Source organism: Pelophylax lessonae, assembly GCF_965119305.1.
Source record: "Pelophylax lessonae genome assembly, chromosome: 2".
NCBI classification, from domain to species: domain Eukaryota; kingdom Metazoa; phylum Chordata; class Amphibia; order Anura; family Ranidae; genus Pelophylax; species Pelophylax lessonae.
Genome location: NC_138769.1, coordinates 116,958,508 through 116,983,183, shown reverse-complemented (window position 1 = coordinate 116,983,183; position 24,676 = coordinate 116,958,508). Strand labels below are relative to the sequence as shown.

The 24,676-nt window shown below is 45.5% G+C and overlaps 1 protein-coding gene across 1 annotated transcript in view; it reads right to left on the bottom strand.

The window, feature by feature from the left end:
* LOC309548471 (uncharacterized protein) overlaps positions 1-24,676 on the bottom strand; it is a 96,265-nt gene that overhangs the window by 30,335 nt on the left and 41,254 nt on the right. The window contains exon 2 of the mRNA XM_082248416.1: positions 11,734-12,117. Within this exon, the coding sequence (XP_082104542.1) occupies positions 11,734-12,117 (384 nt within the window). The remainder of the gene's footprint in view (positions 1-11,733; positions 12,118-24,676) is intronic.

Below are 24,676 nucleotides of genomic sequence, written 5' to 3'. Positions count from 1 at the left end.
GTTTTTCACTGAAGATCTTTATAGATCTGTTGTGGACCAAAGCAATTATTATGCTGATCAAGTCTTTGCCACAAGTCCAAATTTGACCCTTTCCAGAGAATTTTCATGGAAACATTTCATGGTTTCTGAATTCAAAACTTTTGTGGGCCTATCCATCCTCATGGGCATTACTAAAAAGAGTGAGTTCAGTTATATTGGTCCACTGATCCAATTTACCATATGCCCGTGTTCTCTTCTGCCATGGCCAGGACTAGATATGACCAAATCTTGCGGTTCATGCACTTAAGTGACAATGAATTCTGTCATCCTCGGGGTGACCCTGGATATGGCCGACTCCACAAAATTCGGCCCCTCGTAAACCACTTCAACCAGAAGTTTGCAGCCTTGAATACGCCCCAAAAAGCTGTCTGCATTGATGAGTCCCTGATTCAATTTTCTGGCTGCCTTGCTTTCAAACAGTTTCTCCCCAGCAAGAGTGCCAGATATGGGGTCAAGATGTAGAAGCTCTGTGACAGGGCAACAGGCTATACATGTAGTTTCTGGGTTTACGAGGGAAAAGATAGCAATGTGGAGCCCCCCCAACTGCCCAGACTACATGGGGAGCAGTGGCAAGATTGTTATGGACTTGGTGACACCCTATTTGGAAAGGGGTACCATTTAGACATGGACAACTTCTATACAAGAGTGCCACTTTTTAGACACCTTGTTGATTTTGCAATTGGCGCATGTGGCACCGTGCGACCTAATCGCCGGAGCTTCCCCCAACGGCTTGTAGATACCCGACTTAGACAGGGGGAGAGAGCCTGCTTGAAGTCTGATAAATTGCTTGCAATGAAGTGGAGGGACACATGGAATGTTTTTGTTCTGTCCTCCATTCACACAGATTCAACAGTCCAAATTGCAACGGTGACTGGTGTTGTTGTGAAGCCCCTCTGTGTCCACGAATACAACCTTAACATGGGAGGGGGGACTTCAATGACCAGATGATGGCACCGTACTTTGTTGCCGTAAGGCCAGACGCTGGTGCAAAAAAGTGTCTGTATACTTATTTCAATCGTCTCTGCTGAACGCTTATGTGCTATACAAAGTGTCAGGAAGAAGTGGATCCTTGCTAAAATTCCTGGAAAGAGATCATCACAGTACTTCTGTATCCAGAAGGTGCTGTGGCCCAAATTCCCAATCCAGATACATTTTCCGGACTACCCAAAGAGCACCTCAAAGAAGATATCGTGTCTGTAGGAAACGTGGATTTAGGCGTGGCACCCGCTATTTTTGTCCCTCCTGTCCTGGCCAACCTGGTCTCTGCATCTGGGACTGTTTCCGTCGCTACCACACACTAGTAGAGTATTAGTATAGGGTACCACACGGCACAGTCTAGGGAACACTTTTCACACAGGGTCTCGAAAGAACTCCACTGACTCGTGACAATTTTGTTACAGTAGGGGCGGGAAAAAGGAAATACCTTCCCGCTTTAGGGGATCTGCAGGCCCAAGGCCATCGGTGCCTCTGACACAGCAGCAGCTGCATCCCCCATGTTTAAAGTTTTCCTGCACCGATACAATCAGTGCCAGTGGCGTAGCGTGGGGGGTGCAGGGGGGGCCGGCCGCACCGGGCGCAACATCTAGGGGGGCGCATCCGCTCCGCACATGAAGTTCAGTTGTCACTCACAGTCTCACACTCTGTCATAGGCTGCTGCCGCCGCCCGCTCACACTCGCAGCTCTCTGCCCCTGGCCAGGCTGGCTCACTCACTCTCACTGGCTGTGCGCAGCTCGGCTCCCGATCCGCCCACTGTGGAGGGGGGGGTTGGGGGTTTGGAGAGACAGTCCCTGCACGCCTGGCTTATCTGGGAGGGGGAGGGACTAAGGTGCAGCGGCCGCCCAGCGCAGCACTGAGCGCGGGACGGGAGAGGAGAGAACCACCACATATAAAGCACCTACCCCTGCAGAAGCTGGAAGATCTGGAGATTTAGTGTATTGGAGCTAAAAGTTCCCTTATATCTTGTATTTGCTGGTCAGGTTGGCATTTTACCCCTCTGTGGTTGGGCAGTCTGAGACATTCAACACCTTACCCATCGTGTGTCCTCATCCCCCTGGAGTTACCGGGAGTTCCAGGTTCTTATAGTGGGGACAAATACTGATCTCATCAGAAGATTACTCACTCCCCTCATCTCAGAGAGGGATCCTGCAACCCGAGTGCACACCCATGCTATGGCAGATGTTACAGCGTCTGAAGCAAGAACAGAAAGCCCAAGTGGAAGGAGTGTGAAAGTTGTGAAGGCTGGGCAAGGGCAAGAAGATATTGCAGCCAGGAGAAGCTACATGTCTACGAGCTTCACTAAAATTTAACTGGGACCAGCCAGGGCCCTTTGTTGTCCTTAAAGCTGATCCACAGGGAAAGAAACAAGGGTGGAGCTGATCTCTGAAGGCCTTACAACAAAACCATGGAAGAATTGATGTCAGTGTTTGCAACATTACCAATTGTCTAATGAAGTTATAGGCCTGAATGCAGATAGGACAGGTGAATCCAGCTACCCCAGTTTCACAATCTGATTTGGTGGGGTGAGCAGAAGAATAAATTCCAGTAAAAGAATTCTACCCAAAGAATACCTCTATCACACCTGAGTGTATGGAGATGGCAAAAGCTCAACTCTTAAGATAGTGGGAGATATTCTTCAAGAAGGATTTCAATCTGGGATGTAAGGAGAGTGCCAAACACCAAATTCGCCTTCAGGAAGACAAGCCATTTAGGAAAATATCACAGAAGATTCCTATGGGTGACTTGGACCATCACTTTGACTGTGAAACATCTTGTGTAGTTTAATTGTGCAGGCTCCACAACAAACCGGTAGGAAGATGAACTCAAGCCTTCATCTTCTGTAAGTAGAGGAGCCGATTCTGGCCTGCAAAGCTCACTTTCTTTCCCCTGTTTTTGGCACACCTCTTCTCACATGATGATAATGTTACCATTTGAGTAACCCAAAAGGAATAAATGGATTCTTTTAAAATCTTACCGTAAAATTCTTTTCTCTTAAGCTCATTGACAGACGCAGTCCTCTTGATTAATATCAAATCGGGTTATACTGCCCTCTACAGAAGTAGGACACTAGGCAGAAGGAAAACGTTCTGGCCACACCTTAGAGGCAGTCCCAGAGGGTATATCCTCTCCTTCCCTGCTACAGGAAGTCAGTTATGTCACAAAGCAGTGTTAGAGAATTTAACCCAACCCAACTCAAAAGTAGAGGGGCGGGTACTGCGTCTGTCAATGAGCTTAAGAGAAAAGGATTTTACGGTAAGATTTTACAAAAATCCATTTTTCTCTGTCGCTCATTGACAGACGCAGTCCTCTTGATTAATATCAAATCGGGACGTCCCACAGCAGTGCCACAAATGAGGGGTGGGATAACAGAAATCAACGACCAATCTAGAAGGCCCAACTGGTGCCGACTAGAAGTCTTAAAGGCTCATCAGTCAAACAGATGAGACTCCCAACAGGAAAAACCCTTGAGGTAGACCAATGGTCTCCTCAAATTGCGGCCTGCAGAACCTTGCGGCCAAAAGAGGCATCCGACGATGCCATCACATCAACTTTATAAAATTTTGTAAAGGTATGAACCGACGACCAGGTAGCCGCCTTGCAAACCTGGACCACTGACGCCTGATGGCGGAAGGCCCAGGAAGCACTAAGCTCCCAAGTGGAGTGCACCTTAACAGGGAACGGAGGATTCCGACCCTTAATAGAATAAGCCTGTACCACCGTCTGTCTGATCCATTTGGAGATAGTTGCGGCAGATGCAGGCAACCCCTTTTTGGGGCCATCCGTGATCACAAAAAGTGAATTCGTTTTACGAAACGAGTCCGTAGTTTTCAGGTATACCCTGATTGCCCGAACCACATCCAAGGAATGTAACGCACACTCCCGAGGATGACTGGGCTTAGGACATAGGGAAGGCAATACAATGTCCTCATTCAGATGAAACTCTGAAACCACCTTAGGAAGGAAGGATGGATTCGGACGAAGAACCACCTTATCCCTATGAACCACCAGATATGGGGAACGACAAGATAATGCGGCCAGTTCTGACACCCTGCGTGCAGAAGTAATGGCCACCAAGAAGGCCACCTTCTGGGATAAAGTAAGCAAGGGAATCTCCCTGATGGTTTCAAAGGGAGGTTTCTGAAGAACCGACAACACTAAATTAAGATCCCAGGGCGGTAAGGGCGCGCGCACTGGCGGAGCCAGGTGCCGCACCCCCTGGATGAAATTTCGCACCAAGGAATGAGTAGCCAAAGGTTTCTGAAAGAAGATTGCTAACGCTGAAACCTGACCCTTGATAGAGCTCAAGGACAGTTTCTGCTCAACCCCCTTTTGCAGAAAGGCCCAGATTCGGATCACCGAATAAGAACGTGGAGGAAATCCAAGAGATTCACCACGCAATATAAGACTTCCATGTGCGATGATCGACCTTTCTGGAAGTCGCTTTCCTTGCTTTAATTAGAGTAGGAATAACTGAAGTTGACAATCCCTTGTCCTTCAGCACCTGGGTCTCAATGGCCAGGCCGTTAAGCCAGCGATTGTAAAGCAAGATGGAAGATCGGTCTCTGAGACAGCAGAACCTCCCTGAGATGAAGTCTCCAAGGAGCGTCCGCGACCAGCCTGACCAAGTCGCCGTACCAGGCTCGACGAGGTCAGTCCGGAGTTACCAGGATAACTGGAATTCCCTCCATCTCTATCCTTCGAAGAAGTTTCGGCAGTAACTTGAGAGGATGGAAGGCATACCGTAGCTGATACTGCCCCCACGGGGCGATCAGTGCGTCTGCTGCGTCCGCTAGAGGATCGCGGGCGCAAGCTACAAACCTCCGCACCTTCCTGTTGAGCCGAAATGCCAACAGATCCACATCCGGGGTGCCCCAATGGAGGCACAACTGGTGAAATACCTCTGGATGAAGAGACTATTCCTCTTGATCCAGAATCTGACGGCTGAGATAATTCCACCCCCGGAATGAATACCGCGGAGAGAGCTGGAACAACTGTTCCGCCCAATGAAGAATGCTGGCCACTTCTATGGCCACCAGGGCACTCTTGGGGCCCCTTGGTGATTGACATAAGCCACGACCGTGACATTGTCCGATTGGATCCGAACCAGGCTGTCCTGGAGCTGCTCGGTCCAGTAAATCAGACAAAGTCTGATCGCTCTCAGTTCCAACACATTTATCGGTAACCTGGAGTTTATCAGAAGAAATTACTTCCTCTGGCTGAGCATCGGAGACCGAAGCAACCAGACCCGAGACTCCCTGGTCCGCTCGCTTAACCGGATCCGATTGTCCAGGGAATCGGAATTCCGATTCCATTTGAGAAGAATCTCCTCTTGGAGAATTCGGGTATGAGACTGGGCGAACGGTACTGCCTCTAAGGAGGCCACCATCAGTCCCAGCCAGTTGACGGACAGCAACATCCGAATCGTTGACTGAATCTTCTGGAGTTTCTCCGCAAGGAGAAACACTCTTGCCAAGGATGTATCCAAATTTAGGCCCAGATAGTTCAGTCTCCTGGTGGGAACCAGGGATGATCTTTGGGAAAGGCGAAGAAAACGCCGATGTCCTGCGAAGATGGGGAGATGAAGATAGGCATCCTAGATGTCTATGGACGCCAGGAAATCCCCCTGATGCAGGGAGACCACCACTGTTCAGATGGACTCCATCTCTCCCAAGACCAGAATTGGACGCACCTTGCCCTCTTTCCTGGGCATTGTGAACAGGTTCGAATAGAACCCCTGAAACTGTCCAAGGAACGGGAACTACCACTCCTTGTTGCATCAAGTCCATTACTGCCCCCCGCAAAGCTTTTAAGCGATCCAGGAATAGTCGAATATTGGAAGGGAAGAATCGCACCGGTGGAAGTAATCGAAACTCGATCTTGTATCCCGACCGTATGACCTCGCGAACCCCTTTGTCCGGGATTCTGGAAAGCCATGGATCCGGAAACCGGTGAAGACGTCCCCCCACCCCAGAGATGGGTGGGGGCGCACCTCCAGGCTGTATCGGACTTATCTTCAGGCTTGGCTGAGCCGGACTTTTGTTTACCCGACCAGCGCCCTTTGGAACCCCCTGAAGGGGCTTTGCAGGGCTTCGTTTGTGAAACTAAACCAATGGCAACCACTGGCCTAAGGGTTGACCCTATCAGGGAAAAAATGGAGCGGAATTCCGCTTCCACTTTTCGATCCACCGGATCCCTAAAAGACGGAGCGTCCTCCAACGGGATAACAGTGGCTTTATTTAGTCTGGAAATCGGTGAGTCCACCACTGGTGGTACCGTCCATTTTTTAATGAGGGATTCCTCAAACGGATAGCGCCTAGCAATGCGTTTGGAAATAGCAGGGGTTCGTTTTCGGACGACCCCATTTGGGCAAGGGAAACCCTTTGCCATTTTGGTAGGCTAGCTAGTACCAAAAGGAATATCAGTCTCAGCTACCTCTGCCGGTGTAACCTCAAGATTTAAGGTTTCCCGGACAGACACAACTAGTGCATCCACCAACGCTTCTTCTTGTGCTATGGCGGAGGCAGAAGTGTCCTCCTCACTGTCTGAGGAGACCGTACCTGAGACAACAGCCCCAGAAAAGGGACCTGCGGCTGCAGTGACCAGCTCAGAATCCGTATCTGAAGTATCAGATGAAATAGGGGTAGGTGGGGGTCGCTTTCTTGACCCCCGTCCCTGACAGGCCACCTCCACCCGGGATACCAAAGACTCCAAAACTGCTGATAATGCATCAATCACAAGTGGGGTACTGGAGGGTCCTGCGGCCACCTCGAGTGGGGCAGGTGGGGATACATGTGTGGCAGGGTCCATGATTATACAAGACACTTGCCAGCAACCCAAAAAAAAAAATAATTATCAGATGAAATAGGGGTAGGTGGGGGTCGCTTTCTTGACCCCCGTCCCTGACAGGCCACCTCCACCCGGGATACCAAAGACTCCAAAACTGCTGATAATGCATCAATCACAAGTGGGGTACTGGAGGGTCCTGCGGCCACCTCGAGTGGGGCAGGTGGGGATACATGTGTGGCAGGGTCCATGATTATACAAGACACTTGCCAGCAACCCAAAAAAAAAAATAATTGCAAAGAAAAAAAAACTTTTTTTTTTTTTTTTTTCTTAGTCCCCCAGCGCAATAGCGCCCCTCAGTGTTACCTGCTTGGACCCCACAGAGAGAGAGAGAGAGAGACCCCAAGACTCACCACCTGATGCACAGAAGTTTCTATCAACCTGCTCCCAGCACTGTCTGTTACAGACAGGAAATCTTTGGCTTGCTTTCCCGGGTAAAGGAGGCGGCTCCGCCCCTTTACACGCCTTCCGGCGCCTCCCAATTACTCCTCGAGGTGTTTGGTCATCTCAAACATGGCCGCCCCCATGCTGGAGACAGGAGGCTACGCCAAAATGGCGGCCCCGCGGGAAAATGGCGGCGGCCTGTGGAGGATGGCAGCGGCTTGTGGCAAGATAGCAGCGGCCTGCGGGAGGTAGTCATCGGCCTGTGCGGCCTGCGGGAGGTGTATGGCCTGTGGGAGGATGGCGACCTGCGGGAGGATGGCGGCCTGCGGATGGCGGATGGCGGTAGTCCAGGCACAGACATCGGCCTGTACAGCAACCTTATGTATCAGGTAGGATGCTTATCTCCCTATTACATGGCCATCATAACAGTAATGCCAGCCACTGACTTCAGTCATGGTCCCTTTACAGTGCCCTCATACAGTGACTCCGATAGTCAGCTCCCAAACCAAGCCTCCTGGTTCTTATACACTAAATCACCCTCAAGAAGGGGATCTGTGACATCTGTTAAAGGATAAAGGGGAGACCCAGGATCATACCATCCCATGGAGGGGCCCGCGTCCACCAACAAACCCCTCAGGGGGAGAGGGGGAACATTTTACTCACCATACCGGAACAGGCGGGCGCCAACTCCTGACAGAACCCCTCTCCACCGAGGTGGGGGGGGGCTGTCGACCAATACGGACGCCGTGACTCAGTTTCTAACTGGTCGTCGGCGTCCAGGCGAGACGTTTAACTCGCAGGGTCAGTCCCCGTCCAATGGGACTATGTCGCGGCCGACCCAGCGCGGAGCTAGGGCCTGCACGCGCTCGTAGGCTGACTGGGGTAACCACTGGACCTCAACATCCAGCCTGTCGCCCAGTTTCAGCATACTTGCTTGAAGATCTCACAGGAACAACTGGAGAAAAAAGCTGCCTAAAAAAAGTTTTTCTAAATAAATATTGCCAGGACCAAAGATCACAGCAAGGAACTTAGGTCCTTACTCCTAACTAGACAGAAAAAAACTGACTTCCTGTAGCAGGGAGGGAAAGGATATACCCTCTGGGACTGCCCCTAAGGTGTGGCCAGAACGTTTTCCTTCTGCCTAGTGTCCTACTCCTGTAGAGGGCAGTATAACCCGATTTGATATTAATCAAGAGGACTGCGTCTGTCAATGAGCGACAGAGAAATAGGATTGAGGATATGGAGACACCAACTTCGGTATTTGGAGTATACTACTAAGGAGTGCTACAGAGCCTTATTTGACCTGCTTGCTTATGTAAGAGGTTAAAAATTTCTGGTGAGGGCGGTCAGATACTGGGGTCACCCAGGGAGCACATTAACCACACAGCACGATTGGACATGGACCTTTATTATTCAGCACTATATGTTTTTTGATTGAGAATTTACAGTAAGTGCAGTTTCTATGTTGCATTTATGATGATTTGAGTTCTTTTTCACAATATATGGGTTAATCACTTGAAATGTTTACATAATATTCACGGATTACTTATATATTTTACAGTATCTATAGCACATATAATTGAATATGTATTTACAGTATTAGCGATGCCATCTCACTCAGGTTTCACCAATTTGATACTTAGGCATCTCACAGCATCTGCTTTATATACACATCAGTTTTTTTGAGGAAGCGAAGGACATTATTTTAATTTTCTTCTTCATTCACTATGAATTGCCCCAACAAATCCAACAAATTCATGCTGATCAGGAAAGAGACTTTAAAAGGGTCGACTCATCGATAAATTGCTGGATGTATTGGGTTTGTAGAAGATCAGAATGACCCCATACCATTCAAAAAGGGATCCACAGCCTGAGAGGTTCAACTGCATTCTTCTCTAAATGCTTGGGACTCTTACAAGAGAAATGCTCATGTTTGGGAGAAAAGCCCAACTGCCTGATGACTTAACTTTTGGTACGCTGTTTGGTGAGAAATCTGTTACATCCCACAGAGGGTATGTGGATCATCTCAGAAAGAATTTAAATGTGGCTTATAAGAATGCCCAATCTCTACATTAATAGGCACCGAAATTCAGTAATTACACACTTCAGTGTCTATTCCAAACATAAAGGAGGCCTAAACTGTGGGAACATGTGGGTTGACCTCTGTCTCTAAAAATGCCAGTTGCTTGGTTTGCATACTGATACAAAGGTCTTTTTGCATTTTGCATCACTGACATGAAACAGCTATGCAAATTCTGAGTTTTGAATTACTTACTGTCTGCTTGTTACCAGTCAGTGACTCAGAGGGGAGTATTTATAAAAAAAAAAACTGCAAAGCAATTCACCCAGTGAACGTTCATGTACATTCATTTCGCAGATGGGGGAAAAATTATTGTGATTGGGCTGTTACCTGTGCTGGATGAATCTTTTTAAAGATTTAAAATGTAAAAGGCGTCAATAGGCGACCACCCAGGACTCTGCCCCCTTTAAGCCTCCTGCAGCACACATCGGGCGCACTCTGTGACCGATGTGTCCTTCAGACATGGCTGATCACAGATCAGGGTAAAGGCAGGGCCGGTGCTAGACTATTTTACGCCCTAGGCAAGACCAGCTACTTGTGCCCCCCCCCAAAAAAAAATAAAAAGGGAAGGGGTTAAAAACGTCTCTATGTCGTACCCAGTGACCCTGATCTGATGGTTCCTTCATGTTATGCTGTCGTACCCAGTAACCCCCATATTCCTCCATGTCACACCTGGGGACCCTAATGTCCCACTATGTCACACCCAGGGACCCTGATGTTTTTCCATGTCACATTCTGGGACCCCAATATTCCTCCATGTCTTGCTGTCATACCCACTGACCCCGATGTTCCTCCATGTGGCACCCAGGGACCCCCGTGTTCCTCCATGTCATGCTGTCATACCCAGTGACCCCAATGTTCCTATATGTCACCCCAGGGGCCCCTGATGTTCCTCCATATCATACCCGGAGAGACCCTGATATTTTTCCATGTCACGCCTGGGGACCCTGATGTTCCTCCATGTCACACCTGGGGACCTCAATCCCCCATGGCACACCCAGGGACCCCAATTCCTCATGGCACACCTGGTGACCCCGAACCCCTGTTACACCTGGTGACCCCTATCCCCCATGTCACACCTGGGGACTCTGATTCCCCATGGCACACCTGGTGACCCCAATTCCCTTTCACACCAGGGATCCTCCATGTCACACCCAGGGACACGGATCCCCTGTTCTGGGGACACTCACTGGGCAGTATGAAGAGAGTGGCCTGCACTCTCCTCTTCTTCACTGTGATTTCTTTTCCCAGGACACTCCTCTTCTGGACCACAGTGCTCAGCACAGCTCCAACCGGCTCCTGGTGGAGGAAGAAGCAGCAGTCAGAGAGCTCTGCACCTCCTTCATCACCAACATCCTCAGACCATTCCATAGCCTCGTCGGCCGTCGCTTCTGCTCCAGTAAAGGTGCCGCCCTCCAGTGCCGAGCTCCGGCTCAGGTTTAGCTCTCCTCCGCTCCCTGCTTTGCCTAGTGGAAGCACCGGCCCTGGGTAAAGGGACACTCACAGCGGCATTTACCATATGATCAGATGTGTCCATTCACAGCTGATCACATGAAAAAAGACTTGACGGTTATCAGCAGTCCTTTCCTCCCACGCTTAGTCTGTGGCAGGAAAGAAGAATCAATAACAGGCAAGCCTGTCAGCACATCATTTACACTCATAATTAGGGCACTGATCATTGGTGCCTTGGTTATCAGTGCCCATTAGTGCTGCCTATCAGTACAGCCTATCAGTGCCCATCAATGACGCCTATCAGTACCTCCTTATCAGTGCCACCTATCAGTGCCCTTCAGTGCCCCCTATCAATACCCATCAGTGCCATCTATTAGTGCCGCATATCAGTGTCACCTATCAGTGCCGCCCCATCAGTGCTGCCTCATCAATTTTTTCAAATCAAATCAAATTTTAGTGCCTGTCAGTTCAAAACTTACTTATTTGCAAAATTTTATAAAAGAAGCTAAGTAGAACATTTCTTTTTTCAAAATCTTTGGTCCTCTTTGTTTAGCAAAAAATAAAAAACCCAGTGGTGATTAAATACCACCAAAAGAAAGCTCTATCTGTTCCAAAAAATGTTGTTAGGGTACAGTTTTGCATTACTTAGTAATTGCCATTCAAACAGTGAGAGCACTGAAAGCTGAAAATTGACCTGGGCAGGAATGGGGTAAAAGTGCCCAGTAGGCAAGTGGTTAAATCAATGAAAAACATTTGTTCAGCACTGAAAATATCCTTTCAACATTCATCACAGAACAGATATACGTACATACATTTCACAGGGCAAATTGCTATGAAAACTTTTTTTATTTAAATTGTGTTTTAAAAACTATAAAAATAACCACTTTCATTAACATTGATTAATGAGCACATTGGGTTATACTGTGTACATATTTACCTTTGATGAGCACTTGCAGTATTCTCTTTGCCATTATATGGCTAATTCCATCATATAAAGTGCATGATATATTTCCAGTAACCTTTAAATCCACATTTAAAATTAATATAGAAAAGTTCCCGCTCTGGTTTTTATTGTACTTTAGACGCTGTTTCCAATTTCCCCAGGTTTGCACAATAGATGATTGGATTTTAAATTCCAGTAGGTATTCATTTGTGATTGGATAACTCCAGATTACAGCTGTATTATTACATTCTGCCTGGGATATCAGTGTTATGTTGAAAAAGCAGGGGAGAAATATATCGCTGGCTATATATCCTTCAATGGTAGTATATTGTATATCCTTGTCATCAGGTGTATGTGAAGAGTGGCAGGTGGAATTTGCTGGAGAAAATAAAAAAGCAAAGTAGTTAATATTCATAATCTGATAATCTGACCTTCATATGTAAACACACAGGGCCCTAAATGCAGGTATCACCAGAGATGTATAGTAACGAAGTAGAACTACTTAAGTACTGTACTTAAGTACCGAAATGCGGTATCTGTACTTTCCTAAAGTAGAATTTTTTTCTCCTACTTCTACTTTTACTTCACTACATTTTTCCGATGATTTCGATACTTCTACTCCGATATTTTTTTTTTGTGCTGCATCGTTACTCGTTACTTTTAAAAAAATTACCACTGCCAGAACAGTAGATGGCAGGTTGCATAAAGCTCCAAAAAATGTGTATAATGTCATTCATTTGTAAATCAGCGCATACGAAAATAAAGGCTGTGTATAATAAAAGCTGCTATACCAAATCTTTCCAATAAAAAGAAAATATGAAACAAACAAAGGTGCTACAGCGGCAGCGCTTAAAGTGCATCAAGAAACAAACTACTAACAAACACAACTTGGCTGTGCGAATAAAGTGCCTGTGCAATCGATATAATATCATCGTTGCCCCCAGTGTGCCCTGCCCACACTTCGAGTCCACACAGTATCAAAAAAAACAACAGTGCTAAAGCCTAAATGCATTGAAAATAATTATTCCCACAATGTAGTAACAGTAAATTCAATTCATATAAAAATAAAATATGAAAATAAAATCACAATAAAATAAGTTATGAAATAATAAGTTAGGTGACTTAGGGTCAGGTCAGGTGCGTGCAACAAGTTGAAGTGTGTAAGATAAGATTGCTTTAGGTGATGAACTTCTTGGCGGCCCTGGCAGGATGACGGGGACACCCGCCATTTCTGGAGCCGAGCCACTGTGATTTCCCAACATGTGACAAAGTGACAGCCAGGAGATCTAGTGTAGTGCTCAGCTCAACAATACCGGTCCGCTTTTATATATAAAAATGAAATAAATATACATACTGACTCACAATTTAGTAGTAGTAGTAGTAGGTAGTAGCGTGTAGCAGGCAGCACAACTCAATTCAATCAATCCCACAGCTTCGCTCGCGCCGCGGCCCGCGGAATCACTGTCGTTATCATGATCATCAAGTTAAGAGACCGCACTGGAGGAGCCGTGCTGCCACTTCCCGCTTGAGGTCTCTCCGCCTTTAAACGTGATGTGTCACTCAGACTCCACCCCTTAGGGCCCTTACTGAGTCTGAGAGGAGTTGTGACGCGGGAGCAGGCCTCGGAGCATTTTCTTTGGCATCTCTCTCATCTTCTTCTTCTATGAGGTGAGGTGAGTGAGGTGGACCGTGGAGAGACTGAGAGGGCCTAATCCTTGCCATCTGCCACCATGGCAATGTGCCATTTGAGAATCAAATCAATATAAAAATATATATTATATTAATATACACACACACACGGGCACGGCCTGGGCCGGCCCGGGTCATGGGCGGCTGGGTGGCTTTTTTGAACCAAGATGACGGTGATGGCTATGATGATTATTTATCCGATCATCCATGGTCCATGGACTCACCTGGACCATAAGTGTTGTTGTGTGTGTGGGTGAGGTGGACTGGTGCCTGTGCTTCCTGCGGCCTGCCTCTGCCTGTGCGGCTGTGCCCGCACTGCAGTGGCCACTGGCAGTGGCACAGGCACTTGACTTGAGCAAAGCAAATGAGCACTAGTGTGAAGGAGTCAGGACTCAGGACAGGTGGTGGAAGCAAGTTCTGACAAGTTCTTATAATGAAAATAATATATATAGACAGGTTTTTGAACCAGTGCAGTGCCAGTGCTGCTCCTAAGGTGAGACTGAGAGAGGCTATCCAGTCCACCACTTTACTTGAGCAGATCACAGAAGAAAGGTGGAAGCATCTGACAGCAAGTGACAGCACTTATTAGATTGCACACTGGAATTCAGTTATGGACTTTTCCTTATAAAGTTTAGTTTACACACTTAATCTTGCACCTAACTTATTCACAATCACAACTTATTTTATTGTGGTATTGTCATATAATATATTTTATATGAATTAAATTTACATTGTGGGAATAATTTGCACTGCATTTAGCACAGACATGTCACTTTATTTTTGATACTGTGGACGATTAATCTGATTTTGAATACAAGAAGAATATATATTATTATTATATAATTGCATTTGCAGGTACTTTATTAGCATTTTTAGCACAGCCACTTTGTTAGTAGTTTTTGATGCATTTTTCACTTTTTAAGCGTTGTAGGTTAAGGTTTGTGATTGTGAAGCTGGCTTGGCACATCATCATCCATCATCAAGCGAATCAAATCAATCCGCGGATTCCGTGATTAGACTGCGCATGCTCATTCTGCCTCAGCTGAAAAGATGGACGAACCAAAAACACCACCTTCCACCCCTGGCCCTTCAACTTCAAGTGATCTGCCTGGCTGTGAGAGTGAGGAAGCTCATGAAGGAGACCACCCCTGGCCCTACTTAGAGTCGATGTTCTCATATGTCGGTGTGAAAGACAAGTCATATAGAATGAGGTGCTTACTCTGCCGCCCGAAAGGTTGTGAAATACTGGCCTTCAAAAATTCACCGTCGAATTTGAAGAAACATATCAAGGTAAGTTACAATTTTTTACAAATATCAAAATCACACCAGCTTGAGCTATCAGCTGTAACTGTAAGCCCTTTAGCGTAGCGATTAGCGAGTTAGCGACATGCTTAACGTTAACGCGTTAACTAGCTGTCATAAATTTCATAAAGGCTATGACGCAGCGTTGAATCGTGTTTTTGACCCATCCAGTAAGATTTAATCTTACATTATGTTAAAAAAATCATACAAGTTTTTTTGGTCACATTAAAAAAGTTCATATATAAAGACACAAACAACAAGGCGTCTAAAAACAACACAGATAAATGAAGGAATGGAATACTTTCATCATGACTACCACAAAGGGACACACAGTGGAGTGCCTATGTGTAGATTTCTTGCCCTGTTGCTGCCTATTGGCATTGGCATTGCCCAACATGTTTCGCGGTATCTTCTCCGCTTCCGCTTCGTAAGGGCCAAGGGGTCTTATCATGTTAACAGAGACTTTTTCCTCCTACGTCCTTCCTAAACATCTAAACAGAGAGCTTGCATTCAAAGCAAAGATCTATCAAAGGAATATAGATAAGTTAGAAAAATAATATAAGAGAGCAATATATCAAAAAAGCCACTGACCAAAAAGAAGGTCAGAGCCGTTCAGCCTGGTAATGTAAAGTAAAGCATAGCATAACATCATTTATTTTATTTATACTGTCATCATTATAGCTTGATGGTCCTATGTATGTTGGACTGAAATGGACGGTACAGTAACTAAAGCATAATATTGGAAATGTGTTGCATTTAATGATTTAATAATTAAAACACCTATATTAAAGTGTATCAAACTTGTAATGTTAAGGGATCATAGGACCAGTCCAGGACCAGGAGAGAAAGAGAACTTTCCTCCAAAATAGAAAGATATGTTCATGATATATATTCATATTCAATTCATTTGCCTCTATTTGCAGTTGATCATCCCTTGTTAAACAAAACAGGTGCAAGCAGAAAAATATCTGTTAAGTAACTAGTTATTAAGTTAAGTACTGTCTTGTGTCTTGTTTCCCCTTTCCATCATGGCTGCTATATGGTTACGTTACGCAGCGCTGGTGAGTGTGACTGGTCAGATGCGCCCATAACCATAATAACCCGGCCGGAATGGCTCTCCATTCCGAATTTCCGGGTGCTGATTGGCTGGGCGGGGGGTGTGGAGATGTCCATCATCTGCCTCCCCGCCTGCCGTCGTACAGACAGTCAGCTGCGCTAGCCATCTGCGCATGCGCATTATGGGTCCGGGTCCGGCCGCGTCACACGCCGATGGGCGTGAGCGGCCGGACAGGACTCGGAGTCCTATAAAATGTCGGCAGATGCCTGTCAGCCAGCCTCGGCCACGACTACACAGACATTAGCACAGCAGGCTCCACGGACGGCCCAGGACGGGACGGAGGAGGTTAAACTACTTGGTAAAAAATGCATTCGGGGTGACGGGGTCCACACTCTTGCTATCCTATCTTATCTATCATGATGTCAGGCACTCTCTTTCTTGTGGCTCATTTAATTAACTTTTATATGACTCTCTTTTCTTTGCAGTGAGCCCAGCATGGTAGTCTGACCATGTGGTCCCGTCCGGGCCGTCCGTGGCTTCCACAGTGTGTGTTTTTCTGTTTGTGACCTGCTGCTGGTCTTCCTTTTCTAATTGACCAGTTTTTTTTTTTGAGGCACCTCTCTTTGGCTCTCTCCTTCCTTCCCTGCCCTGGTGAGTCTCTTTGTCTGCAGTGTGCTGAGCCTGAGTCTGACTGAGTGCTGCTGACTGGACTGTCTGCTGATATTATTATATAACAGTACTTTTTTACTGTGTGTGTAAAAATAATATATATATACATATATTTTTCTGCTTGCACCTGCTTTTGTTTAGCAAGGGATGCGAGGCAAACATAATGATCATGATGAACATATCTTTCTATTTATTTTTACAATATGGAGGAAAGTTCTCTCTCTCCTGGTCCTGGTCCTTATATCCCTTATTCCCTTTTAATTTTACAATTGTTTGATGTCTGCAGAGTGCAGACTGTGCAGCACTGCACATTTTAATATATATGTTTTGAATCGATTAAATGCATATTTAGTAACACTTTTCCAATATGCTTAGTTACTTTCTGACTGCCATTTGTCCATTTCTTACTCCAACATAGGACTCCCATGTCCGTCTAGGAGGCGTTTCCGCTCAGTTTTGGTGGTTGCCTCCCCCTCCTGCCCGGCCTGGACCATCTTCTTGGCTAAGTCGTCGTCGTGGGGCCACCTTCCTTCGCAGGAATGTCATCACCAGCTATGTATGTATAAATGATGTCATGTTATTGCTGCTATAAATAAATCTATCTATCAAAGAAATAGATAAGTTAGAAAAATAATATAAGAACAAATCAAAAAGCCACTGACCAAAAGAAGGTCAGAGAGGTAATGTAAAGGCGTCAAGCATAGCAGTGCTATGCATGCTTGATGCCTGACCTTCTTTTGGTGAGTGGCTTTTTGATATATTGTTGTTATATTATTTTTCTCTAACTTATCTATTTCTTTGATAGATTTATTTGAATGCATTATGCAACTAGCTCTCTCTTTAGATGTTTAGGAACTCTCTGTTAACATAAGACCCCTATACGAAGTGGACAAGATACCGCAAAACATGTTGGGCAAGAAATCTACACATTAGGCACTGTGTCCTTGTGGTATCATGAGAGTATTCCTTCATATGTGTTGTTTTTAGACACCTTGTTTGTGTCTTACTTACTCTTTCTGAACTTTCTTAATATATTGTCGTGAGTGAGAGTGACCAAATAAACTTATATGATTTTTTAACATAATGTAGCCTTAGTGTACCCAGAAAGTCCTCATGCCTCCTCCTCCCTTTTCCTTTCTACAATTGATTTTAGGACCTAGGTACTTCTTTATTGGGTATTTGTCATTATGACACCCCAATTAGTACTAGGATTTAACTTGGTGTACTGCAGTAATTTCAGGTTATTTATAAAATTATATATAAAATTATATATGACAATGTGTAGAAAAATTCCCTAAAAAATATTTTAGCCTAGTTTAGACTGGAGTGAGGTGAAAACAGGAAAAAAAGTGCAAAGTAAGTTGGCTAGCTGTTAATTTTATTCAATTATATGGTAGAAAATTAGACTATTAGTCAAAATAAACTTTTGGTGATGAAATCAAAGTGCTGAGTGCTGACTGACAACAAACAAAGCATCTCAAATTGTCTGCTCTGCATGCATCTCAAGTGGTCTTCTTCGCGCACTCATGTTTCTCATCATGAACCATGCTTGTTGTATCAAGTGTTAGGCCTACAGGGTTTTGCAGCAAGAATGCAGAGAAGTACTAAAGCAGAATCCATGAAGGATCTTTGCTTATGGGGGTTTCTTGCTTAGTTTTTTGTATATAGAATTATGGTGGATAAGTATAACTGACTTTAATTGAATTATTTTTGCTTTTTATTAATAGTGTGGGTTATACACTCACCTAGCTATGTTGCTCAGTCACGTAAAACTTTATAATTCTGTGAAGGTAAAACAATATATTTTTTGGTCTCTTTTCAGAGCAAGCATGACTGCCACTTGAATAGATACGAGGAACTCACATCTGCAAAGCGAAAGAAGAAGACACCGATTCCCTCCCCTTCCATCAAGCAGCCGACATTAATGGGTAGCTGGAGCACAATGCCTCAGAGATCCATTGACAAGGCAATCATGAAGTATGTTGTCCGAGGACTTCAGCCTTTCAACATTGTAGAGCAAGCAGCTTTCCGCGATTTTGTGTTAGACCTGGTACCAAATACCAAAATAATGACAAGAATCACACTCACATCTATGATTGATGATGCTGCCAAACAGATGAAGATCAAGATTATTGAGGCCATGCAAACTGTTGACCACATCGCGACAACCACTGACTGCTGGTCAGCCAGGCGGCGTAGTTTCATTGGGGTCACAGCTCACTGGCTGGACCCGGAAAGTTTAAAAAGGTGCTCAGTGGCCCTGGCCTGTAAAAGATTAAGAGGCTCTCACACTTTCGACCTTCTGGCAAATGCACTTAATGATATCCATGCTGAGTATGACATTCGAGGGAAGATAGTCAGAACAACCACGGACAATGGCTCCAACTTCATTAAAGCCTTCAAACTCTTCGGTGAAGATGGAAATGCTGGTGCTCTAGTTGAGGTGGAGGAGGAGGAGGAGGAAGAAGCAGACAAAGATGAGGAGGAGGTCGAGTTTGTCGATGTATCTTCACTTTTGGATGAGGATGATGGTTTTGAGTTCCAGCTCCCGAAGCACCAGCGGTGTGCATGCCACATTCTTAACCTAATAGCCACTGCCGATGCCAGCAAAGCAGTGTCCAATGAGGCGTACAAGAAATTATACTACTCAACATTTGCCAAGTGCAATGCACTTTGGAATAAGTGTTCAAGATCCTCAACAGCAGCTGAAATTGTGGAAGATGCTTGCTCCCTTCAGCTCGTGCGACCAAATGCAACAAGGTGGAACTCTGTCTTCATGGCTGTGGAGAGACTGCTCAGGATAGTGAAAGAAAAGGGAGAGGCAACAATGAGAGTTTTCTGCACAGATTTGAAGGTTCCAATGTAAGTTTAAAAATGGTTTATGGTACTCTTTCTGTTCAAACTCAATTCTGGTCCATATTGTCTACTTGTACAACATTTAATTGAATGGTTAACATTGAACGATGTACCAAATTCATTGCATGATAATCACCACATCCAATCATGTAGCAATGCTGTTTTTTGTTTCTTATTGTTTATATGTTCTTGTCTTCTTCATAGGTTTAATCCAGCTGAACTCGCATTCTTGTCTGAGTATTCTGCTGTCATGTCTCCAGTCGCCCAAGCAACTAACATTTTGCAAGCTGAAACCAATGTCCAGATGGGGTGGCTGCTCCCAACCGTCAAGCTCCTGAAAATCAAGCTGAACAGGATCAAGATGCCTCTGAAGTATTGCAAGCCGCTTGTGGATGCCTTGCAGGTGGGCATTCAGAATCGCTTTGGCCCTATGATGGAAGACCCAGAGCTGGTGGCCGCTGCTATTCTGCTTCCAAAATTCAGGACAAATTGGACACAGGAGGATGAGACTATCAAAATGGGTAAGATATATAGTGTAGTATGGGTGAATTATTGTGTATTTTTTGTGCAATCACAAATTCACAGCAGTACAGCTCAAATATTGCGGGATTACTTTTAATTTTTTTTTTTTTTATATGAAAACAAACACACATGAGCTTGTCCTGCATAGAAGATATTGCAAACATACCAGGGCATTATGATGTTAGAGTGAGAAATGATGTGGTAGTATAGGAGACTTCCTCTTTAGCATAGCAGTATCATGGCACTGGCAGCCAAGCCTTCCTGTCTAAGGTCTGCCACCAGGCTGTAAATGCTGCAAAAGGCTTTTTGTTTAAGGGAATTATTTGAATTATAAAGTCGCCACTATTATTTCCATTAAAATCATCTACCGACAATGTCATCATGTCAAATCTGTGTTTACTTTCATGGGTTGAAACTCTTATTATTGTATAAGTTCCACAATAATTCTATATAAATCAAACTTAAGCAAGAAACCCCATAACCAAAGATCCTTCATGTATTCTGCTTTAGTACTTCTCTGCAATTACTTGCAAAACCCCTTAGGCCTAACTTCATACAACCAACCATGCATCTCATTCATGAGGAGGAGTGCGCGAAGAGTAGACCACTTGATGCAGACAAGTTGAGATGCTTTGTTGTCAGCATTTTGATTTCATTATTTTGACTAATAGTCTAATTTTCTACCATATACAATTGAATAAAATGAACAGCTAGCTAAGCTAACACACTCTTATATTTCAGGAATGGAATATATCAAACGAAGTATTGAAGACCCCTCGTTGCACTGTACAGAGGTCAACAGGTCCAGCTCATCTGATGAAGACGACTTCTTTTCTGGCATGCAGGGTTCGAAGGCACAAGACAGTGCCAAACAGCTAGATGCGTACTTGTCATGTTCAGCAGATAACATGGACTTGCTCAAGTCTTTTCCAGCTGTGTGCAAGTTGTCTGTTAAGTTAAACACACCTCTTCCAGCATCAGCAGCCTGCGAGAGGCTTTTTAGTATTGCAGGATTAGTCTTTAGCCCTAGAAGAGCGAGACTGACTAGTTCCAATTTTAAAAAAACCAACTACTTTTGAGGATAAACCAAAGATTTCTAACTTAAACTGGTATGCATTAAGCAGTCATATAAATATATTTAAGAAGGGAATAAGCTGTGGAGAAAAAAAACACAAGCAGGGAAGAGAGGGTAGGGATGCTTTAAAGGGGCATATTTGATCTGCTTTTGTTTAAGCTCAATGTTTTGCTCTAATCACTTTTGTTGTTGCATAAGAAATACTTGAATGTGGCCTACTGGCCTTTGAGATCTTTTAGTTGCCCTAACAAGTTGAGGATGAAAAGAAAATGCGTAACTTCCAAAAATGACTGCTTTATGCACACTGCAGGGAATAAGCTGTGGAGAAATAAATGTGAATATTAAGGGTGCGCTGCTGGCTGCTGATGCTGATATGTAAAAAAGCTGCAACCAGGACAAAAATAAATGAATCTGTGATAAATTAAATATATGGTGCACTAAATCGTATATAAAGCAATATACAATATATTCCAATAATGGAACAGTGTATGAAATGAAAGTCCAAAATATTGTGAATCTTGAAATATGTGACAAAACAAGATGAATATATTTTCAAAGGTGCAGGAATCAAACAGGACCTATTCCAAATAGGTGCAGACTCCCACCACCTTGTGGATTTCCCCCTTACCCGGCAGATGAAGGTAAGTGCAAAATAATATCCAAAATAGATCCAGTGAAACAAAATTGCAAAACCTGTGCTCTTAACTTTCAGTGAAAAAAACAAAATCAGCCTCTTACCAGAAAAAATGTCTATGTACGCTTGTGACTCTCCTTGGTTGGGAGCAGGGCCGGCCTTTGGGGTGTGCGAGCTGTGCGGCCGCACAGGGCGCCATGGGCAAAAGGGGCGCCGTGCGGCCATCGCAGCTCGTACATGATCAGGCAGCACAGTGGGAGGTAAGCGGCGACCGCGGCATGGAGAGAGTTAACACAGGCCACGACCGCCGCTTACCTTCCACTGTGCGGCTGTGCCTGTGTCTTCTATAGCTGCAGGGCTGAGTGTCCGCCACTGACAGATCCCCTCCTCTCCAGGCCAGGGACGCCAGAGGAGAGATCGTCGGCTCCCCCTCCTCCCGCCCCTTCTCCTCCTCCTCCTCCCGCCCCTTCTCGTGGTAAGCCTCCATACTAAGGTAAGTAAACTCTCTCCTGCATCAAATGTAAGGGGGGGCTCTGTGTGGGGGTCTCGGATGTAAAGGGGGCTTTGTGTGGGGGGGTCTTTGGTGTGGGGGGTCTCTGATGTAAGGGGGCTCTGTGTGGGGGGTCTCTGATGTAAGGGGGGCTCTGTGTGGGGGGTCTCTGATGTAAAGGGGGCTTTGTGTGGGGGGTCTCTGATGTGTGGGGGTCTCTGATGTAAGGGGGCTCTGTGTGGTGGGTCTCTGATGTGGGGGGTCTCTGATGTAAAGGGGGCTTTGTGTGGGGGGGTCTCTGATGTAAGGGGGCGCTGTGTGGGGGGTCTTTGATGTAAGGGGGCTCTGTGTGGGGGCCTGGGGTCTCTGGTGTAAGGGGGCTCTGTGTGGGGGTCTCTGATGTAAGGAGGCTCTGTGTGGGGGTCTCTGATGTGTGGGGGTCTCTGATGTAAGGGGGCTCTGTGTGGGGGGTCTCTGATGTAAGGGGGACTCTGTGTGGTAGAGCTCTGATGTGGGGGGCTCTGATGTAAGGGGAGCTCTGTGGGGGGCTCTGATGTAAGGGTGGCTCTGTGGGGATGGTCTCTGATGTAAGGGGGCTCTGTATTGGGGTCTCTGATGTAAGGGGGGCTTTATGTGAGGGGTCTCTAAAGTAAGGGGGCTTTGTGTGGGCATGGTCTCTGATGTAAGGGGGCTCTGTGTTGGGGTCCCTGATGTGTGGGGGTCTCTGTAAGGGGGCTCTGTGTGGAGGGTCTCTGATGTAAGGGGGACTCTGTGTGGGAGGGCTCTGATGTGGGGGGCTCTGATGTAAGGGGAGCTCTGTGTGGAGGGGCTCTGATGTAAGGGGAGCTCTGTGGGGGGCTCTATGGGGGGCTCTGATGTAAGGGTGGCTCTGTGGGGATGGTCTCTGATGTAAGGGGGCTCTGTATTGGGGTCTCTGATGTAAGGGGGGCTTTATGTGAGGGGTCTCTAAAGTAAGGGGGCTTTGTGTGGGCATGGTCTCTGATGTAAGGGGGCTCTGTGTTGGGGTCCCTGATGTGTGGGGGTCTCTGTAAGGGGGCTCTGTGTGGAGGGTCTCTGATGTAAGGGGGACTCTGTGTGGGAGGGCTCTGATGTGGGGGGCTCTGATGTAAGGGGAGCTCTGTGTGGAGGGGCTCTGATGTAAGGGGAGCTCTGTGGGGGGCTCTATGGGGGGCTCTGATGTAAGGGTGGCTCTGTGGGGATGGTCTCTGATGTAAGGGGGTTCTGTGTTGGGGTCTCTGATGTAAAGGGGGCTCTTTGTGTGGGCTGGGGGGTCTCTGCTGTAAGGGTGATCTGTGTGGGGGGTCTCTGATGTAAGTGGGGCCTCTATGGGGGGTTTCTGAACTCTCTGTTGTAAGGGGGCTCCGTTGGGGGGTTTCTGTTGTAAGGGGGGCTCCGTTGGGGGGTCTCTGATGTAAGGGGGGTCTCTAATGTAAGGGGGGCCAAGTTTGTAGTGATCATAAAAAAGAAAAGTCAAATGAAGTGCAAGAAAAAATGTGCAGGGCGCTGGTGGGGGCGCCACAGGATCAGCTCGCACAGGCCGCTTGAACACCTAAGGCCGGCCCTGGTTGGGAGGTTCACTTCTTTCTTTCCCATTAACAGCAGATATGAAATTATATTCATCTTTTGTCACATATGAATATGATATATATATTTGAAGATTCACAATATTTTGAACTTTTTATTGATTAAGATTTCATACACTCTTCCTTTATTTCATTATTGGAATATATTGTTGTATATCACATTGGTTTATATATGATTTTGTGCACCAATAAGCTGTGGAGAAAAAAAAACAGGCAGGGAAGAGAAGGAGGGATGCTTTAAAAGGGGAAGGGAGGGACTTTATCTGTTTTTGTTTATAAAAAGTTACACCCTAAGGAATTGTGATTGTCCTTTAGGTTAATCATTTGAATAAATCATTTGAAGTAATAAAAACAAATATTATGTTCAAACTTTTGACTTCTTTCTTTAATAACTACATAACACAGTACTTCTACTTCTACTTTCAGTACTTGAGTAGAATTTTTTTTTCAAAACTACTGGTACTTTTTACTTTTTCTACTTAAGTAGCAATTTTTTTGAAAAAACTACTTGCAATACTTAAGTAAAAAAAATGTTGAATACTTTTGTACTTCCACTTAAGTAACTTTTTCTGTGAGCACTTCCACTTCTAGTTAAGTAACTTTTTGATCGAGTACTTGTACTTTTACTCAAGTAGAAATTTTGAGTACTTTATACAAGTCTGGGTATCACTTATTAAAGCGTTCAGCATCGTCCAACCACAGACTGTCTTAGACTTTGACAGACTGTCTGCAGTGGTCCTGGATGCTGCACCTGTCCCACCCGGGCACACTAAAACTGCAGGAGGGATGCACTGCAGAAGGGGCCTTATATAATAGGAGTTAACAATGGGAAATATGTCAGTTTTGCAATGTAAATATTGGTGAAATTCCGTGTGCCAAATTAAAGCGGAGTTCCGGGCTCAAAAACAACTTTGGCCCATCCGCTTGCTGTGACTGCCCTGCAAAACAAATGGATGCTCCCGAATTTTTTTTTTTCTTTACTTACCTTGTTTTTGAAGAAAGTATACTTACCTTCCTTCTACTTCCTCCCTCTTTGGCC